The following is a 19122-nucleotide window of genomic DNA, read 5'->3' as shown; positions in this document are numbered from 1 at the left end:
CCCTGAGGTTTCAGCACCAAACCAGCCTGAAAGACTTGGGCTGGTTGGTGGTTCAAACCCTTTATTTTGACTAAGATTTGGGACCATGAAGATTATGATCCGTTATGTCTGGTCTTTAATCAATTTCAGTGGTTTTCTAGGGTGTCTGCACTCCTTGCTGCACTTGTGGAGGATACATACTCTTCAGACGTGCTGGCACTGAATCCCACCACCCCTAGTGCTGTTTTGAGATTTGTGGTGGCAACTGGCAGGGTGGATTTGGTGGAAAATTCTGCCTTGCAACCAGCACCTGCTTCAAAATGCCCTGTAGAGGAGCCAGGAAACACTGAGTGGAGCAGGCAGGTGAGGGCAGGTGGAAAGGAAAGGGATATCTCAATAGAATGTCTCCTTCACAGACTTTACCCTGCCACCAGCAACAAGGAGAGATGAAAGTCTGGTCTCAGCTGAGTACCAACAGTGCTATAGCTGGGAACTTTTCCTTCTCAGTGAGAGACAAGCTCCTGACCCTCGTGTCCTGCTGAAAAGCTCCCAGTGGAGCCCACGGTGTGAGGTTCAGAAAGTAAATAAAGCATCCACAGTAAACCAAAGGCATTTAACTGTTCCTTCCAAGCCCATGCTCTGCCAGCTTTTCATTTTCATCCTGCGTGGATCAGCCCTGAACTGGCTGGAGGGAAAACTAAAATTTCTGTTGTCTGTACTACTGGACATGCTGTAACCCTGACATATTCCCTTCCTAGCAAAGAGAGAAACAACTCAGCAATAACAACCAAATTCCATCTACCAGGAGTGCCTTCTGTAAATTAGGAGAGCTCAGCTGACTCCACAGGAGTCACACAGAATAGCAGAGAGCAGAGCTGAGCCCGAGTAATCTGTGATCTGGCAGCCAATTTGTTTCCAAACAGTAAGTACCAGACAGAAGATCTTTTCCCCCAAGGAGGCAAAACAGTCAGACATCTTTTCAAGAAGTATGAACTGCCAAGGTTTGAAATGGTGACAAATTTGATCCCGGAACCCTGAGAAAATTAATAAAGGTTAATGAAGCTTCAGTGTGGTGGCAGGAGTCTTTATTGCCATCCAAAAAGGGAAAGCAGAGGAGGCAGAGGAATGATTCAGAGTCCCTGCCAGGAGCCAGGCTTTATATTCAGCAGTTTGGATCATGGGAGAGTTTGTGAAATTGTATTATTTACCATCACAGTTGCCTGAAAGCAGAACTTGAGGAGTCTAGGAATTGTCACATGGACTCCTCCAAATGTTCCCAGCACCAGCTGGCTGCTGGCTGGAGGGGATGGGATGGGATGGGGCAGTCACCCCCCTGCCATCCTCTAGGGAAAGATACCCACAGCCTGAAATCAGGACCACAAACACCATGAAATCTGCAAACACCTTGTTTTTGCCTGGTTCCTTCCTGGAATAGAGAGGTTTCAAAACCTTTGCTTTTAATAGCAAAAAATCATGGGACTTTCCTGTGGGAGATTCAGTTCAAAAAAGACAAACTCTAAGTAGTTTTCCAATCTCTTTTTTTTAAATTTGTTAGGAGACAACTTATTCCCATATTTGGGACTTCTCACATCCCCACCACCCATTCCTGGTTATGCCCACACACTTTCATCTGCTCCTATTTAAGTCCTCTCCATGAAATCTCACAAACCACAAGAACACACAAAATCTTCATCTGCATCACATCCCATGGGCTTCCCACAGACTTATTTAGGCTGGGAGGAGAAAGTGGGGCTGGGCACCAAGGAGTAGATGTGTGGAGCTTGGATGGCTTTGTCACCTTCCCAGAGCAAGGAAGGTGACAGGGAAAACCTGGGATTGAATATCCCAGAAGCAGTCAGTGTTCACAGATGGACAGAGACATAGGAAGCAGCACAGAGGGAAGGGAAGATAAAAGAGCAAAACAGAAGTTTTAATTGCAAGTCTAACACCCTGAACCTCATCTCAGCAATTATTTGGGACTGTGTCACTGACATCTCCTAATGACTTACCCCAGTCTTGAAGGACTGAATGATTTCCTTTGCTCCTTGACAGGTATGTCAAGTCTGCTGTTATTTCTTATGCTAATTAAAGCCAATCAGGCCTAGAGGCTAAATGAGCAACCCTTCCAGCTTCCCCCAAGTTTCCCCCTGCCAGGAACGCTCCACTGCTGCAGGAAGCCCTCCTCCCCTTTGGAAAAGCAGAGAAGCCAGTTTGTCTCCATTTAACACAGAGCACAGCTGAGATCTAACCTGGAGAGATGCACAAACCAATCCTGGTTCCAAACAGAGCAGGCAGACACCAGGTCCCTTCAGAACATGGGGAAGTTTTGGTGCAAATCCTGCTTTGCTGTGGGCACCTGAACTTTATGGGGTGGAGGTAAAAACCTTAAGGCAGTGGGGACCTGGTTGGATTTCAGCAGCCTTTTTCCCACAGCAGGGTCAGTGGAGAGGAGTAATTCCAGGATTAACAGAAGACCTAGACAAAATTTACATCCCAGCTGGATAAATGCAGTGAAAACGGCACAAAAAACCCAAGCACCTTTCCAATGCTAACAGGAGGAATAGAGGGATAATGCCCTTGGAACCAAACAGGGATGTTTCAACTGCAGGCAGAGGCAAGTAGATGAGATTTTGAAAAAAAAACACAGCTCAAGTGTGGATGTGGAGGATGATCAGTGCTGGCAGGAGTGGGAATAGGAAGCAGGTGACCAACACTTCTAATGAGAACATGCCATGTGTCAGACACCACCTTGCAACACAACCCAGGGGAAAATAAAATAAAGGCAGAGACTTTGAAGTGCTGTGGGCCAAGGTTTTAACATCCAAACATGTGTCACCACAGCTACACAACCTGTACTCATCCCTCAAACAGGAGAGGCAAAGCAGATAGCAGGATCATGAAAATTATTCAGGCAAGGTGGGATGGTGGGAATGAGGGGATGAACCAGAGCAAAAAGTGGAAAGGGATTATTTAAAAAATACCCAAAACATTCAAGTGAATTTCGCTGCAGTAAAACTGAAAGGAAATGTGGTGGTTATGGAGTTTTTGGAGCATCTACCAGCTGCTAAAGAGTAAAACTGAAAAGTACAAAATTACTGACAACCCCTAAACCCCAAAGTCTCAGTGGATGGAGAAGAGGGACATTTTGGAGGCCACTGGATGTATTGCAATTACACCCAAATCATTTCAATTTGAAGATCTGAAATTTGTGAAAACTGGAGGAGATCTGTGACTCTCAGATATGAAATGCCTGAACCACCAGTAAAAAAGGGGACAGGGCAAAGTCTCTGCAGCAGCAGCAGAGAGGAGCTCCTCCAGCTTGCAGTGAGTTCTATCCTGGCCTGCAGGGAATGAAGATGCTCCCACACATGCCTAGGATATTTCTGCTCCGTAGTTGCAGCAAAAATAAAAAAATAAAAAAATAATGAGAATCAAGGGCAGCAGAGACTGAGGCTGAGCCTTGGGAATGTCATATGGAACAAGCATTCCTTCACACCACTAACAGCTGAAGGGCTACATCCTGAACCTGCTGGAAGCTGAAAATCCAGCCTGGAACACCAGGACTGTGCCAGGGTCACCCTCCTGCACCTGACATCAGGATGTGGTCACCCCTTTCGCAGCCGTGGGGAGCTGTGGCTTCCCAATCTGCATATCCATAAATGTCAGGGATGGTTCTGTGCAGCCTCTGCCAAATGGGATGGCAGGACTTCAGCTGGCTCCTCTGCTGGTTCTCCTTCCCCAGGAATAAATGCAGGCTGCCCACATCTCTGATTGTTCTTACATCTCTCCAGCACTGCTGAATTCCGATGCTGTGGTCGGGGCTGTGACGTTCCCCCTCTGGTTTGGATGTTGCCCATCCTTGTGAGGACACTCTGCCTGCCAGGTTGTGAGCAAACCCAGAACCCTGCAGCCAGAAAGAGCCACTGGAGCACATCCCTTTCCATCCACAGTGGGTGGAACTGGGAAGTTCCTCTGCAAGCTCCCACCACACATGGGTTGGCATTTTTTCCCCTCTCTCTATAAAACAGCAGCCAAATCCAACAGAAGGAGGAAATCTCCTCTGTCTGTGCTGGAGAGGGAGATATCACCAAGTCCTTTATCAAGGCAAAATCAGAATTACAACAAAAACTTTGCGTTTTCCTTCATCCACAACAAAAACTTTGTGTTTTCCTTCAGCCACAAAAAAACCTTAGTGTTTTCCTTGAGCTGCCACAAATAAAGGCTCTGCCTAAGCCAAGCTGCTGTTACCAGACAGTTTCCTTCCCAGTCTGGGATGAGTCTTCAATGCCGTTTTTCCTCAGCATTTCACAGCTTTTATTTTTGCCCATGGAAAACTTACCTGGCTCACTTCCTGTTTGGCTTGGGTGTGTATCCCTGGGGAAATTTAGCCAGAAGATCATCAAGCAAGAGACTCTAGCACATGAAACAGCAGAGATGGTGGCCCAAATGAGTGGGAAAACACAAAGACCACATAGAAATGGTACCTGTGGAGTCATTCAGCCACTCCTGTGCACTGATTTTAACCTGTGTGGCCTCCAGGCAACGTGTTCAGACTCAGCTCTGGGACCCAGGTGTCTGCACCCACATTTTGGTGACCAGGCTGGCACAAGTCACAGCTCTTGGAAAAACTGAGAAGTTTCTCCAACCATTCCCACTCCTTCATGCTGAGACCTGCTGAAAGCCCTCCTGGGGGCAGTTCTAGAAGAGGAAAATGGCAGGACCTGGGCAAGGTCCACATGGGGGAAGAGCTCTGTGACAAGATAGCTCTGGAATGTTTGCTGTGGCCTGGCAAAATAAAACAACCAATGAAACCCTCGAAGATGTTCCACAAAAGTTCTTCTCAGCAGCTCCAGGGAGCTGTCATCACTCTGAGAACCTGCCCCAGAGGCAGGAGATCCAATTAAACAGCTAAAACACTCTTGCTAATCACTCATCAGCTTCTGAGCCACTTTGGCAGAAGTGGGAAAGGAGAAGTGAAAGAAAAAAGATGGGTTTATCCTTGTTTTGAAGGTGGTGGGGATATCTGTGTTATTCTAACCCAACTTGCTTGGCCAGCAGTTTCTCAGTGGACAAGTTTCAATTTACCTCCACAGCAAAGAGGAAAATATCAGGACACTCATCCCTGTTTTGTTCTGCTGTTTTATCAGGATTAGAGATGGCCCTTTGTTCAAGGAAAATATGTTTTCCTGCCTTTTTTTTCCTACTAGAAAATTAAGATCTCAGCTATTCCACAGTACCTGGAGAGCTAGTCAGGTGTTATACAAGCTGCTTAAATCTTGAACAATTGAAGATAAAGTTATTCTCCTAGCCAGTTCCTTTTTTTTTTTAAATTTTTCTTCATTTTATCCTTTTAATTAAAAAGAGAAATAATTAGAATCTATTTAACTGTAGCTTATAACGAAAACTTAAAATAATAACAGTTCCAGGCAAAGAATGAACATTCTACTCATCCCTAACAAATCTATGAGCAAAAGTCAATATGAAAATAACAGTGACACATTTAAAACAGGATTTCTATTCTACTTTCAAATCCTCTTAGGTTTTGGTGCAGATCAAAGTAAAGAGAAGGAAAAGATACATGCAAGAAAATGAAAAACCCTTCTTGGGTCAAAAGTGCATCTCTTTGGGCAAAGGCAGCAGGGGACAGACTCACTGAGAGGCAAGTTCAGAGCCCAGTTAACAGTTTTGAACAGATTTATCTTGAAATAGGACACAGACCTCAAGATGTGCATGGAGAAATCTTCTGGAAAGATTTATTGCTCACATATCCCCTCAAACCCTTTCCAGCATGAAAACATCAAAATGGGGCTCAGCAGCTTGTCTGCAAGGAGGGTCTTGGGACAATTAATCAGAATTAATTTATTTCAATGGAATAAATGGGTTTCTGCTGCCCAACTCTGTGTGTGTAGTCTCCTTCCAAACAAGGACTTTCCACTTAGCATAAAATTTCTTCTTCCTAAGTAATCTGAGCTGAACTAATCTCATTGCAGTTTGGAGGAGGAATTGGCTGGGAATGCAATGGAAAAAGGACAGGAAGACAAGTGAAGTAATTTATTGAATCATAGCCCCTTCAGGTTGTTTTGCACTTAGGATTGGCCTTACTGATTGTTGTGTTCCGGAAAAAGTGAAGTAAATAATGAGTAAAAACTGATTAATTCTTCACTGCTGCACTCCATGCCATGGCAATCCAACACAGCCTCCATGGTTTTCCTTGCCACCACAACCTCAGGAAATCTAACATGAAGAAGAACTAAAGTTTTGCTTCTGGGGAAAATCAAGGGAAGATGTTACACCCCCTGCTCAGTGCTGATGAGGCTGGCCCTGGAAAACAGAATCTTCCCCCTCCACCACATCAAGAGGGCTGCAAAAGAATCAAACAGGTCCCATGGACAGCTTGGAAGATGGTTAGGGATGAGGAAGGATGTCCTGCAAAGAGAATCTGGGGAACTGGGTCCCTCTTAGTTTATACAGCATAGGAGGGACACATTAAGGAGGATTTTTGCCTCCTGTGCCATGTGTTCCCATGGTCAAAGAGTGACCAGCCCTGCAGATACCCCTCTCCCACTCCCAGTGCCATCTCTTCCTTCACACACCAAGACTCGTGTGGCCCTCCCTCCAACTCCTCTCAGGCACACCCCAATCCCACAACTGGACTTTCTTTCAGGACCAGCTTCCAGGTCATTGCATTCCTACTCTCCCTGCCACAAGCCACAGCTGAGTCATGACTGCAAAGTCACCACCAAGCATGGGGGACACGGATTAAATATCCCTGGTGTGGGCAAACCTCAGAGGGAATTTAGAAATTGTGAGTCAAGGAGATGGAATTCAATATACCAGGTTTCATTAAAAAAAAAAAAAAAGTCTAAGCCTAATTGCAACATATTTTAAATTTATGGAAATGTTAAAAAATGCATGAAATAATTTTAGCCCTTATTAGAGGAATATATTTATGTCCCTTTATTTGAACTTCCCCCTTATCAGGAGATACTTCCCAGCCTTTGAAGACCGTTGAACTTTCCTTAGTTATTTGACTAGTCAGAGGAGTTATTCAAACATTCTCTACTCTGAATTTGAAATAAAAAGAAGGGAATAATTATAACCAGCCATTTGCTTGCATTTATTGGGCTGAGCTGTATCTGCAGTTGCCTTTTCCTCTTCATCCCCCTCCCAACACAGCTTAAAGCAGTAGAAGAACTGGGGATGAAAGTGCTGGAGGTTCACCAGCTCAACCCATCACTATCTGATGGTGTGGGCACTCTGTGGCCTGTTCCGTGGAGAAAAGGATCTGGAAAGTGGATGCATTACAGAGGGAGAGTGGAGCACACACCGAAGCTTTGCATCACTCAATCCCTGTCTAACAGCCAGATCTTTCTCTTCATCTTATCACTAGAGGCTTCCATTTGTAAAAGAAAGGGGCAGGGTCACTGCTCTTGAACTAAACCAAGAAGAAGCAAGATTAACATCTCTCTCAGCTTTAATTATTTGGGAAAACTGAAAAAAATAAAATGCCTGTAAGGACGTGACACCAGGATAAGAAAACCTGATGTAAGCCTGCTTACAGATTCCTATAAATTCTTTGGGCTGAAGGCCTGGAAGGTGCAGGAAGACTGTGCCAGCACGTGTGCGTGTGCATGCGAGGCAGGCAGGGACAACGGGCAGGGCCATGCACAGCCAAATCCACACATTCCCTTGGGCTCCCTGCTCCAACACAGTCCTGGGGCAGCTTTCCCGAGCCTCAGCAGCACCCTCCATCCTCGATGGGGATGAAGCCATCCTCCTCCTCCTCCCGGGAGCCCCGCGTGCAAGGGAACATGCCTCCACTTACTATTGCAAGCCTTCCTATTGCACAGCCGTCCTTCCTCCAGCACTCCCTCGCAGGCCAGGCCCTCGTTGGGAAGGGGCTTGCAGGAGCGCATGCGGGTCTGCAGGCCGCCCCCGCAGTCCTTGGTGCAGTCGCCCCAAGCCGACCAGGAGTTCCAACCACCTGGGCAAGATCCAGAAAAGCCCCATCAGCCTCCGTGAGAGCCCAGAGCCTGCTGTGTTCCAGCTGCCAAGACTCAAAACTGGGGTGTGAAAAGTGTGAAAATATGTCCCTACGCAGATATTTACTGTATGTATTTTGATGTGTAGATTAGTAGTGCTGTATTAACGTTTTAATAATATGGTAAATGTAGTCTTGTATTTAAAAGGTAACTTCTGTAGTTAAAATAAGAACTATGTGGTCACAGACATCCTTTCCTTAGGATTTTTTCTCCTGAGAAGCTGAGAGCCTCAGGACCAATATGTAAACAATGGTTATCTGCTGCTGTGGAATGTAACTGGTGGATCTGTGATTGGTCTCATGTGGTTGTTTCTAATGGCCAATCACAGTCCAGCTGTCCGGACTGTCTTGGTCAGTCACAAGCCTTTGTTATTCATTCCTTTTCTATTCTTAGCTAGTCTTCTGATGAAATCCTTTCTTCCATTCTTTTAGCATAGTTTCAATATAATATATATCAGAAAATAATAAATCAAGCCTTCTGAAACATGAAGTCAACATTCTCATCTCTTCCCTCATCCTAAGACCCCTGTGAACGCTGTCACACTATGTAAGTGGGATATTTTTTTATGAAAGGAATGAGGCACTCACACCAGATAGCAGCCACAAGACACCTAAATCTTTCAGAGAAAAGGAATTTATTGTTGTCTTATCAGAAGAAACTGAATTTTTCCTGCCTAGCTAAAGATCAAAGGCGCCTTAGGATTAGGAGGAAGAAGTTGACACTGAGCAGACCGAATCTTTTGTTTGAATGGAATTTATGCAACATATAAGAGGTGTATGGATATGCAACAGGCTATTGTTCTAAAGGGTTAATCCTCTGTAACGTGTGTCCTTTTTCAGGCTCATGCTGCCAAGAAAAAGGTACCCAGACATCCGTAACTCTTTGGTTCTATTGTCTCCTATTGTCCTAATTCAAGTTGTCCAAATGATTTTTACTCTAATTGTACTACTATTTTTATAACCATTTTATTACTATTAAACTTTTAAAATTTTAAAAAAACAAGTGATTGGCGTTTTTCACATGGAGTGTCTCTGAAAATGGTGGGACTGGAAACTGCAGGGTAGCCCTGTGTCCTGGGTTGACTATTGTGAGAGTCTGTCTGAATTTTCCCTCATCTGCCTCACGATCGTCATTTGGGGACCACTGAAGAGAAGACCACCCCGATCTGGCCCTGTAGGAGAAAGTCACATGCCAAAGGCCCCAAGACCTGAGAGCACAGTGCTAAGTTATTTGTTTTCACAGGTGTTGTTTGCTGTATGCTACACTGAGCCCAAAGAAGGGGGCACTGTGCCCTTTTTGCAACAACAGCCTTAGCAGATGTCCCACCTCTCGGCCTGGCTGGAATTCTCCTGAGTTCCGGGTGGTCCCCCCACAGAAGACCCTCACCTGTTTTACAACCACCGTGACAGACAGACTGAGATGCAAGAAGCCTCTCCATCAAGGACTGAGACATGAAACCCCCATGTGAAAAGGCCCCTCTGCTCCTTCCAAGGACTGGGGCTGAAACCCCCAACCCGCGGGAGGTGTGTGGGGGAGTCAAGCTGGCCAAACCAAGATGTTTGCCTGCAGATTGTGACCACTGGACCAAGAAAACAATGGCTCTGGTTTACTGTTGAGAACATGGACTACCTGTTACATCTATTACTTATTGTATCTGTTTCCCCCCACCCCCCCTCACAATTTTCAATAGAATTATCATAATAAAAACCTCTGAGTTAGCTAGAGATTTTGAGATCTCCCTGACGTAACAGGTGGATCCTCAACTGGACTAACTGGACTGGATCAAAGGACTTCATCTCTACATTGGGTAGCTATATCCCCCCCCCCCCTCTCTCTCTCTCTCTCTCTCTCTCTTTCTCTTTTTCTCTATCTTTTTCTCTCCCTTAATCTCTCTATCGCATTTTGCTGTGGTCATTCAATAAAGGATAAAGGTGCATTTGTTTTGATTATCATTGCAAACGCCCTTGTACCATGTTGGTTCTTTGTGCACCCTGAGATCAAATCCACTAACCATCACAAACTCTGTTCGTAAGGACGGATTGTGACACTATATGATGCTTTTATCCCCAATAATCTTGTTCTGTTTATGCTGAATAATAAGTTTTCCACCTTTTAAGACTAGTTCCAAGAGTTAAGGGGGAGAGAAGCAGCAGCAGTTTGTTTTCAGAGACTGCACTTGCCCCTCCACATTCCTCCTCCTGGATCGTGCTGTCTGCGGCTGAACAGACAGCAGGACAGAGCTCTCCTTTGCTTTTAGTTAGTTTAGCTAGCTGAGGCAAAGAAGTTCCCTGCACTGTGGGGTTTTTTTTCCGTTTTCTTTGGAGCTGTTTAAACCTGCTCTGACTGAACACTCAGCAGTGCACCAGCAGCTCCACCTGTGGCCCACTAGGCCGAGCCTGGGCCGCGGCATTTCCAGCGCTGGAGGGGAGACTTTATGAGTTGGTCATCTCTTTTGGAGCAGCAAGGGGTTTTATTGTTTAATATTGTTTAGGTTTTATTGTTTAATAAACAGGTTTTTTTCCACTTTTCTCCAAGGAGGTTTTTTTTCCTGGACCAGCTGGAGGTAGGGGCCGATTGAAGCTGCTTTCCAAGAGGCGCCCCTTTGGGGGATTCTCTCCAAAATTTGCCCTGAACCAGGACACCCAGAAAGTCAAGGGGAAGGGGGAAGCATTGCCTGACTTCACACTGACTTCTCTTCAGTTATCCCTATTTCTAGAGTTTAAGAAGTGTTTGGTCAATGCCTTCAGGCACAGGGTGGGATTCTTGGGGCTGCCCTGTGCAGAGCCAGGAGATGGACTTCAGTGATCCTTTGGGATCCCTTCCACCTCAGGATATTCTGATTCCAACCAATCCTGCCCTTCCTGTGCTTACTGTGGCAAAGAGCTCCCCTCTGACAAGACCCTATGTCCATTTTTGTGTCCTGTTGGCTTCCAACCCCAGAAGACACGAGCAAAAACCACTTCAAGGTACAAATTCACCATCAGTGAGTTGTGCCTCCCCCTTCTGCCAGCACACAAACACACAATGTGAAGACAAGGAAAGTGAGAGGGGATAAGGTTCTACTACTCATATTCCCCAAAAAAAGGCATTTCCTTTCCCCACACTGCAGACCCCACCAGCCACAGAGAGGTACAGCTCTCAAGGACAGCATTGGTGGAGGAATAACATGGGAATGACATTCTCCTCCAGCACCCTTTGTAGAACACACAGGGAGCAAGATGAAGGTTCATTTTTGACTCCTCTCCCAGGCCATGCTCAGTACTGGTGTCAGCAACACTCAGCTTTCCCCACAACAATCTACAGCTCTGAAAACTGATGGATCCACCAATCCACCTGGCTGCAGGGATGATCCTGGTGCTTAAGCAAAATTCTGAGCCTCTGCAGCCTTCTCCACCCTGTGTCTTTCCAGCTTCCTGCCAAGAGCAACTGGCCCGGGTGGAACGTCCATAAATGCTGATGGCAGGATGGACTGTGAAAACCATCTGAATCTCTGAATCTGGCTGGCCTCCCACAGTCCAAACACCTTCAGGGAGCACAGCAAGGCTCAGTTTTGGGTTGTAAAAGTCAGCAGGGGGTTATCCAGTCCTTTCAGGTGATGGATAAGCTGTCACATCCCTCAGTGGTCAGTTTGCTCCCCATCGGCTGCATGCAGCAATCTAAAATCTGCTGAAATAAGCCCTGGCTTCACTGTTCTGCTCCATCGTTTGTCCACCTCATGGGGAGGAGCAGAGGTGGCCCTTCAGCCCAGAGGTGGCCACTTTCACATGGCTGCTTTTCCTGCTGTGAATTCTCTCATTACCCACAGCTACCCTTGGAGATGTTTTAGGTCCAGGGAATTCAGCTCTGCGCTGTGCTCAGGCACAGATAAGGATAATGAGCTAAAGATGCAGGGTTTTTTGAAGACAGGAAACACTGGGAAAATTTTTGTTTTTAAAATAAAAATGAAATAACCCACACTCCTCCCCTTTTTTTCCCCCTTGCCAACAGCCAGAGAATTCAGAGATGCAGATGATGAACTTCAGCTGACTCAGCCTCCCTGAATTGCTATTTATGAGACTGTGGCTGTACTATGAGCTCTGGGCTCTGCTGGTTCCTACACAGGACACCAGCCTTGTCTGGAAAAAAGAGCCCAACTAGGTGTTAGATCAGAATTTAGGGATATTATCAGCACCCTCTTGCACAGGGATGGGCAAACACTTGTCCACCTCCACAGCAAAAACCCACAAGTTCATACTCTGCTACCTCCAGCCTGGTTGTGGTTCAACTTTTCCCTCCAAGACAAAGTGAAAATAAACACAGGCTCAGCAACATTTCCACTGCTGATGGCCATGGAAGCTGCTCAGATACTTAATCATGAGAATAACATCGAAAAATGGAGCAGGAAGGAAAGGGAGGGCAGTGAACTTGCCAGCAAAGTGCCCAGAGATCCTGGCAGCAGCGTGGAGGATGGAGTTGTTACTGGCACAAAACAAATTCTTGACCTTGAAGAAGACTGTCTTTCCCTCAAAGGTCACTTTCTGCGCTGGTCACTTTTCTAAACAGCACAGGAACACAGGCTTGTCTTCCATTTCCTTATGGAAGACAGATTGTGTTTCCTTTGTAAGGGAAACCATCAGTGTAATGGGAGGTATCCTGATGACAGCCTGGGGCTGATCAATAGGATATCTGTAACCAGACACCTTTAAGAGTTAATCAGCTCCTGGCTTGCCCTTTTCAGGATGTGTGTCTTCCATCTTACTCTCTTACAGATTAGGAGTGAGGCTAGGGAAGGGAGAAAGCAGCTTCACACAAGCCTTGGATTGAATTGTGATTTATTTGGGATGCTTTTTGTTGAGACAAAATGCATAATTGCTCCAGTGTCTTTAGAAGTTATTTTATATTGTGTTTGTAAGAAAAATATGGGCCCAAATTCACTGGCTGACGTGGTGTTCCCAGTTTGATGATGGATTATTCAAACAGTTCTGCATTTTGGGATATGACCCATTATGGCAATGATCCCCTAAAATACACAGAGAAATTAATGTTGTCTGGTCTCATTACATGAAAGAGGGAGGATAATGAAAGTGCCAGTCTTTGATTTCTTAAAGCACAGAATCACAGAATCATGGAATGGTTTGAGCTGGAAGGGACCTCAGAGGACATCGAGTTCCACCCTCCTGTCATGGGAAGGGACACCTTACACCAGCCCAGATTGCTCCAAGCCCCATCCAACCTGGCCTTGGACACTTCCAGAGATGGGACAGCCACAGCTTCTATGAAAAACCTCTACTAGGACCTCACCACCCTCACAAAGAAAAATTTCTTCCTCATATCCAAGCCAAACCTCTTTTCTTTTAGTTTGAAGCCATTCCCCCTTGTCCTGTCACTCCAGGCCTTTGTAAATATTCTCTCTCCATGTTTCTCATAGGTTCCCTTCAGGTACTGGAAAGCCACAATTAGGTAACCCTAAAGCTTCTTTTCTCCAGGTTGAACAATCCAAATTCTCTCAGTCTTCCCTCACAGCAGAGCTCCATCCCTCTGATCCCCTTGGTGCCTCCTCTGGACTCCTCCAACAGCTCCCGGTCCTGTGCTGGGTCCCTGGGCTGGGGCAGCTCTGCAGGTGGGGTCTCACCTGAGCAGAACAGAGCAGAGCAGAGGGGGTAACTCTTACTCTGCTTATCTTCAGCAATCGGAGAACCAGGCAAAATAAGATAAAAACCCTCATGATCTCAAAGCCTTAACTGGAATGAGATCAGTTTATGATATTGAGCTCAGATGACTTCCTTCCTCTCCTTACTCCTCAGTTTCCATCCCATTTGTGAGTGCTAAAGAGGAGCTAGAGAACTACCAGGGCACTTAGTAAATCAAGTCAGGCATTTACAGCCAAGACAAAGGTATTCCCCACTTTATGGAGAGGTCCTTTTTTATCATCAGGTTGTACCATGGTCCTGACAAATTAAATGCTGCATGTTATTTATCTTGTTTATTGGCTGTCAGATAAACCTTTTGAAATCCTCCTTCTTTTCCTGGGTCTAGTCCTTTACTGCTTCAAGTGATTTGTCTTTTTTAGTGGAGCTGTAAACAAGTGGTTAAGGGTCTATTATATGAAGTTATTCCTATCCCACATTTCAGGGGGGAAAATGCTGTGCCATGAGGAAAACACAGGGTTCTTGTGCCCACTGCTGCATCTGGTTTCTGGGAAGGAGTGGATGAGGGAGCTGAGGGGGGCTCAGCCTAGAGAAAAAGACTGAAGGGAGACCTCATCTCTCCCTACAATTCCCTGGCAGGAGCTTGTAGTGAGGTGGGTGTCAGCCAAGTAACAAGTGACAGGATGAAACAGCCTCAAGATGTTCCAGGGGGAGTTTTAGATTATTTATTTGGAAAAATTTCTTCACAGAAAGGGTTGTCAAGCACTGTAACAGGCTGCCCAGGAAGGAGGTGAGGTCACCATCCCCGTGAGTGTTCAGAGAAGGTGTGGATGTGGCACTTGAGGACACGGTGGTGAACATGGTGGTTGGGCTTGGGGATCTTTTCCAACCTTAATGATTCCATGGTTCTGTGAAAAGAATGACCTAAAATGTCTGTGGAATGATCTGCAATGGCTGTGGTGTCACACAGATGCTTTCAGCCCAATGCAGGAGCTGCAGAAGGGATGCAAGCCTGATGTGGTCCTTGCAGAGGCTGCACATCCCTCAGTCCATCCCTCAGTCTCTGCTGGCTGAGCTGACATAGCCCCCATGGACTCCCCACCCTCTATAAAATGTTCATCCCCACTTGCCCACCACACAATCTCTTGCTCTGCCCCTTCTTCCATTTTGAGCATGAGGTTGGATGGTTTTTTTGATGCTGGGAAGAGAGGAATCCACATGAAGTGCAGTGCAGGCTCACTCTGAAGTTAATGGGAGTTAATGCCTTTGCAGGCAGTCCTTGCTACCCCTGGAGTCCTGTTCCATGAGCTCTCAGCAAACTGCTGCTCCTGCTGATCGATGCGGGTTGAGTTGCCATCTGTCCTTAATCCACAAATAATGAGGCTGCTGCAACTGCTCTGTGCAGGATTTTGCTTTTCAAAGGCACAGAACCCTCTGAAGGTCACACACCCAACCCATTCCCACTTTGTGAAGTTTTTCTCAGCTATGGCCTCATAGAACCAAGGAGTTCTCTCACTTTGCCCTTTATCTCCCTAAACTGGAGGAGCTGTGGCTCAAGCCTCCAGCTCCAGAGGTTCCTACCACAACCGGCAGCTGTCACCTTGATCACACAGACAGGTTTAACTTCTGTTTTTTATTTTTGGAGAGCAGCCCAAGCTCCTAGAATGTGTTTTAAGGCAGGTGGCTCTTGCATCTGAGACTCGTGGCTGGTCTGAGTGCCTGTCATTCAGGGAGGCCTTTAATCCAGTTTCTAAAGAGTTTTTTGATCCTCCTCAGTCAGTTCTTATCATGACCATGGACTAAAACAAATTACTTTTCATGCAAGAGTGACCCAATGCATTTTAATTCTCCGGTTAAATGGAGAAAATTCTAAGGTGGTTTACATCAACCAGCAAGCTCATATTTGGCATTTCGCATTCTGAATCTTAAGCAGAGATTGCAAAAGAATGGGTCTTTCCTACTGCAAATTAACTGAGAGGGCTCCACTTAGACACCTCATCCAAACACCCTTGATCTTCAGGAAGATGAGCATCCCAATCTGGAGTTTATCTTCACAGCTGACAGCTGCAATGTGTCTCAGATGACATTCAGTCAATCATGCCTCTTAATTTAACAGCAATCCCTTAAATTAGAGGGCAGTGACAACAGCAAAACTAAAGAATCTACACAAGACAATCAATAAAGCAAAAGGGGTTTTGCTGATAATCCACATCCACCTCTGATTTTGCTTTTTTGGTTTTAGCCTCTCACTGACCCCAGCTGAAGACACGTCTTGTTGGCAGCTGTCTCCAACTCGGTAGGTCAGGGCATTTTGTGTCTGAAAAACATGTCCAGACTGCAAAAATCCCACCATAGCTCTGTGTGCTACCACTGGGAATATTTGTAGTGGAATTTATATCACAGTTTCTGAATCATCTCAATTAGCAAATGAGGGGGAAAAATGTCATTTCTTATGTAAATAGTGGAGAAGGATACTGAAGGGAGATCAAGAATGAGATTGTCTTATACCATCTGAATCCTGAATTTGTTACACAATGGGACAAGTGAGGAAGCTGCTCCTTTATTACTCTCCTTTCTACTGTGCTGGAAAAGAGCAAGTCCAGAAGGGGTTATTCTGAAGACATCCTTCTATTACACCAGCCAGTGATCATTCCCTGGAAAGTCATACATTCAGTTTGTCCCTTCTGAGGGAAAAAAGGAGAGAAATCTTTCAGGGGGATGTCTCCTCCTTGAGCCCCATGAGATGAAACCCACAACAGCACAAGGGAGTTGCTCCAATGGTTCCTTGTCTGCCCTTTCCAATATAAATCCCATGAAACATTTTGCTATTTTGCAGATTGTGCATATTAATATAAAAACCAATGCCCCAAGCTCCCTAAAAAGCATAATAATTCATTGCAAGGACATGCAGTGATAGGACAAAGGGGAATGGGTTTAAGCTGAAAGAGGGTAGATTTAGATTAGATAACAGGAAGGAATCTTTACTATGAGGACAGTAAGGCCCTGGCACAGATTTTTCAGGGAAGCTGTGGCTGCCCCATCCCTGGAAGTTTTCAAGTGCAGGTTGGACAGAGCTTGGAGCAACCTGGGATGGTGGAAGATGTCCCTGAACAAGAAAGGAGGCTTGGAATGAGGTGATCTTCAAGACCCCTTGTAAACAAAACCATTCCATGATTGTTTGACTTTTCTCCATGGAAAGGAGATGGGTGAGGGGAGAAAAATTATAAATGTGCATTAAAAGTTCATGAGCTGCAGGGCAAGGTAACCAGGGACTGACTGCTCCTTGAGTTTTCCAGCACAGGAATTGAGGGGTGTCAAATGAAATGGGCAGGAGGCAGGTGCAAAACCAGTCAAGGACATAATTTACAGACACCGAGCGGTGTCAAACGGTGCAATGCTTTCACAGCAGGAAAAAGCACCAAGGATTCCATGAATATAAAACATAACTGGGGAGATGCATGAAAGACAAACCCATAAATGGTAATAGATACAAAGCCAGCAGCTCTTGTCCAGAAGTTCCTTGGGCTTCAAGCTGCTGAGTTGTACAAAGTTCAAAAGGGCCTTGGAGTCCAACCTCTGACCTTGCTGACCAAATCACAGCACTGAATGCCACATCCAATCCTTTCTTGAACACTTCCAGGGATAGTGATTCCATCACCTCCCTTGGCATCCCTTTCCAATGTCTGACAAGCCTTTCAGTGAATAAATTCTTCCTGATGTCCAGCATGAATCTCTCCTGGCACATTCTCTCTTTTCCTGTTGCTGGTTGCCTGGGAGAAGATGTCGAGCCCCACTTGGCCACAACCTCCTTTCAAGCTGTGTGTTTGTCTTGTTCTGCTATTTCCCCTTGTTAGCCACTGCTAATGAGAGGATATTGGGCCAAAAACCCCCTGATTTGGACAACAAGATGGTACTGGTACTTTCCCAGTTGGCCTCTTCCTACCTTGACTTTAACTCTGTGACTCTCCTTCATGGAGATGTGGTCAGGGCACAGCCAGCTACAGGTCATGTCAGTATTTCCCACCACCAAAATTGCCAAAATCTGCTCAGGTCACCCCTTTCTGGGCACCCAAATAAATGATGTGATTTTTTCAAAGCTGCTGAGTGGCCAAAGCTGCCACAGATTCCCACAGCATTCCCCAGTCCCTGCAAATGAAGGTAACGAGGTCAAATCTGGACAATCATTTAGGATCAGCTTCAATCTCCCTCTGCTCTACAAATCACTTAAGGAAGATGGAAATGAGGCCAGTGTGCAGCTTTCAAGGAAACCCAGCATAAAGCTGTGCTTATTACGTGAATCCCTGCAAATGAAACACTAGGGATAAAGAGAGATTATTTATGTGGAAATGGTGGGGGAGGTGGGCAGGGAAATGAGAAAGGGAATGTTTAGTCTGGAATGGGAGATCAAATAAAACCATGGAAGAATCTTCCCATAAGAAAGCCATAGAGGCCTAATCACTTAACTCATTTCAAAGCAGAGCAGGCAAAATATCAGAGAACAGACTTGTGAGGAGAAATCCAGCCTGCACCACCAGGGAGGAATGAAATGCTTCTCCGCCCTCAACCTCTCTGAATTTGTATAAATCACACCAGAGCTGGGTTCACGCACTGTTTGCTTTGTCACGTTGCTGCAGACCCCAAAGCACAGAGGGGACAGATTTGCTCAGCCACATGTGTCTCCCCATGGTGAGGAATATATGAACCCATTCAAATCTAACTGTGCAGCCCAAGCTGAGTGGAACCTTCCCTGATACCAGGATCACTATCTATTTTTATAAAAGGCAGTCAAAGGAGAGTATTTGTGAAATTTCCTTTCATGTCTTTACATGATCTGCTGGGGATGTGGTTTAGTGGTGGACTTGGCAGTGCTGGGTAATGGCTGGACTCACATGTCCAAACCCAGGACATTCCTCTGGCTGCCCAGGATGACTTGAGACCCTGGCAAGAGGCTCAGAGACCCTGGCACAGAGTCAAAAACACCTGTGCCTTTGATTTTAGCCCGCGGAAAAAAAATTACCAACTTTGTGTGAAGATTTACAAACCACAAGAGTTTAAGTAGAATGATAGTTAATTTGTCACAGGGGGAAAAATTGAATTTTGAGGATTTAGAATGGGGGTTCAAGAGGCAAGATGGGGGAATCTGGGTGTGTCCTGTCCTTCTTCTTCTTCTTCTTCTTCTTCTTCTTGTCCTCCATCTTCTGCTGTGATGGTGACACTTTTGGATTGATTTAAAGTAGAGACAGACTGTCTAACATAGGTGATAGGTACTGGAAAATTATTGTAAATAAAGTACACGTAGTTCTTAGTATAAAAAGCTAACGCCAACCCGAGGGTCAGTGTGTGCCACAACCCATCCTGCTGGACATACCTCAGCAGGTCACAGAAAGAATGTAATAGATAAGAGAAAATAAACAACCTTGAAAAGCAGAACTGACGAATCTCGACTTCCTCTTCAGTCGTGGGGCTGGGAGAAA

At 45.6% G+C, this 19122-nt stretch overlaps 1 protein-coding gene across 12 annotated transcripts in view; it reads right to left on the bottom strand.

Annotated features, from left to right (window-relative positions):
- The window catches only part of ADGRB1 (adhesion G protein-coupled receptor B1), a 291313-nt gene that overhangs the window by 155728 nt on the left and 116463 nt on the right, over nt 1-19122 (bottom strand). For 11 of the 12 annotated variants that reach the window (XM_064706755.1, XM_064706764.1, XM_064706752.1 and 8 more), the window contains exon 3: nt 7805-7963. The exons of the other annotated variant lie outside the window; for it this stretch is intronic. In XM_064706755.1, the coding sequence (XP_064562825.1) occupies nt 7805-7963 (159 nt within the window). The remainder of the gene's footprint in view (nt 1-7804; nt 7964-19122) is intronic. 12 annotated transcript variants of the gene reach the window in all.

The sequence above is a fragment of the Zonotrichia leucophrys genome, chromosome 2 (assembly GCF_028769735.1).
Source record: "Zonotrichia leucophrys gambelii isolate GWCS_2022_RI chromosome 2, RI_Zleu_2.0, whole genome shotgun sequence".
Classification (NCBI taxonomy): domain Eukaryota; kingdom Metazoa; phylum Chordata; class Aves; order Passeriformes; family Passerellidae; genus Zonotrichia; species Zonotrichia leucophrys.
Note: the sequence above shows the minus strand (reverse complement) of the source record. Positions and strands in the feature narration are given on the sequence as shown.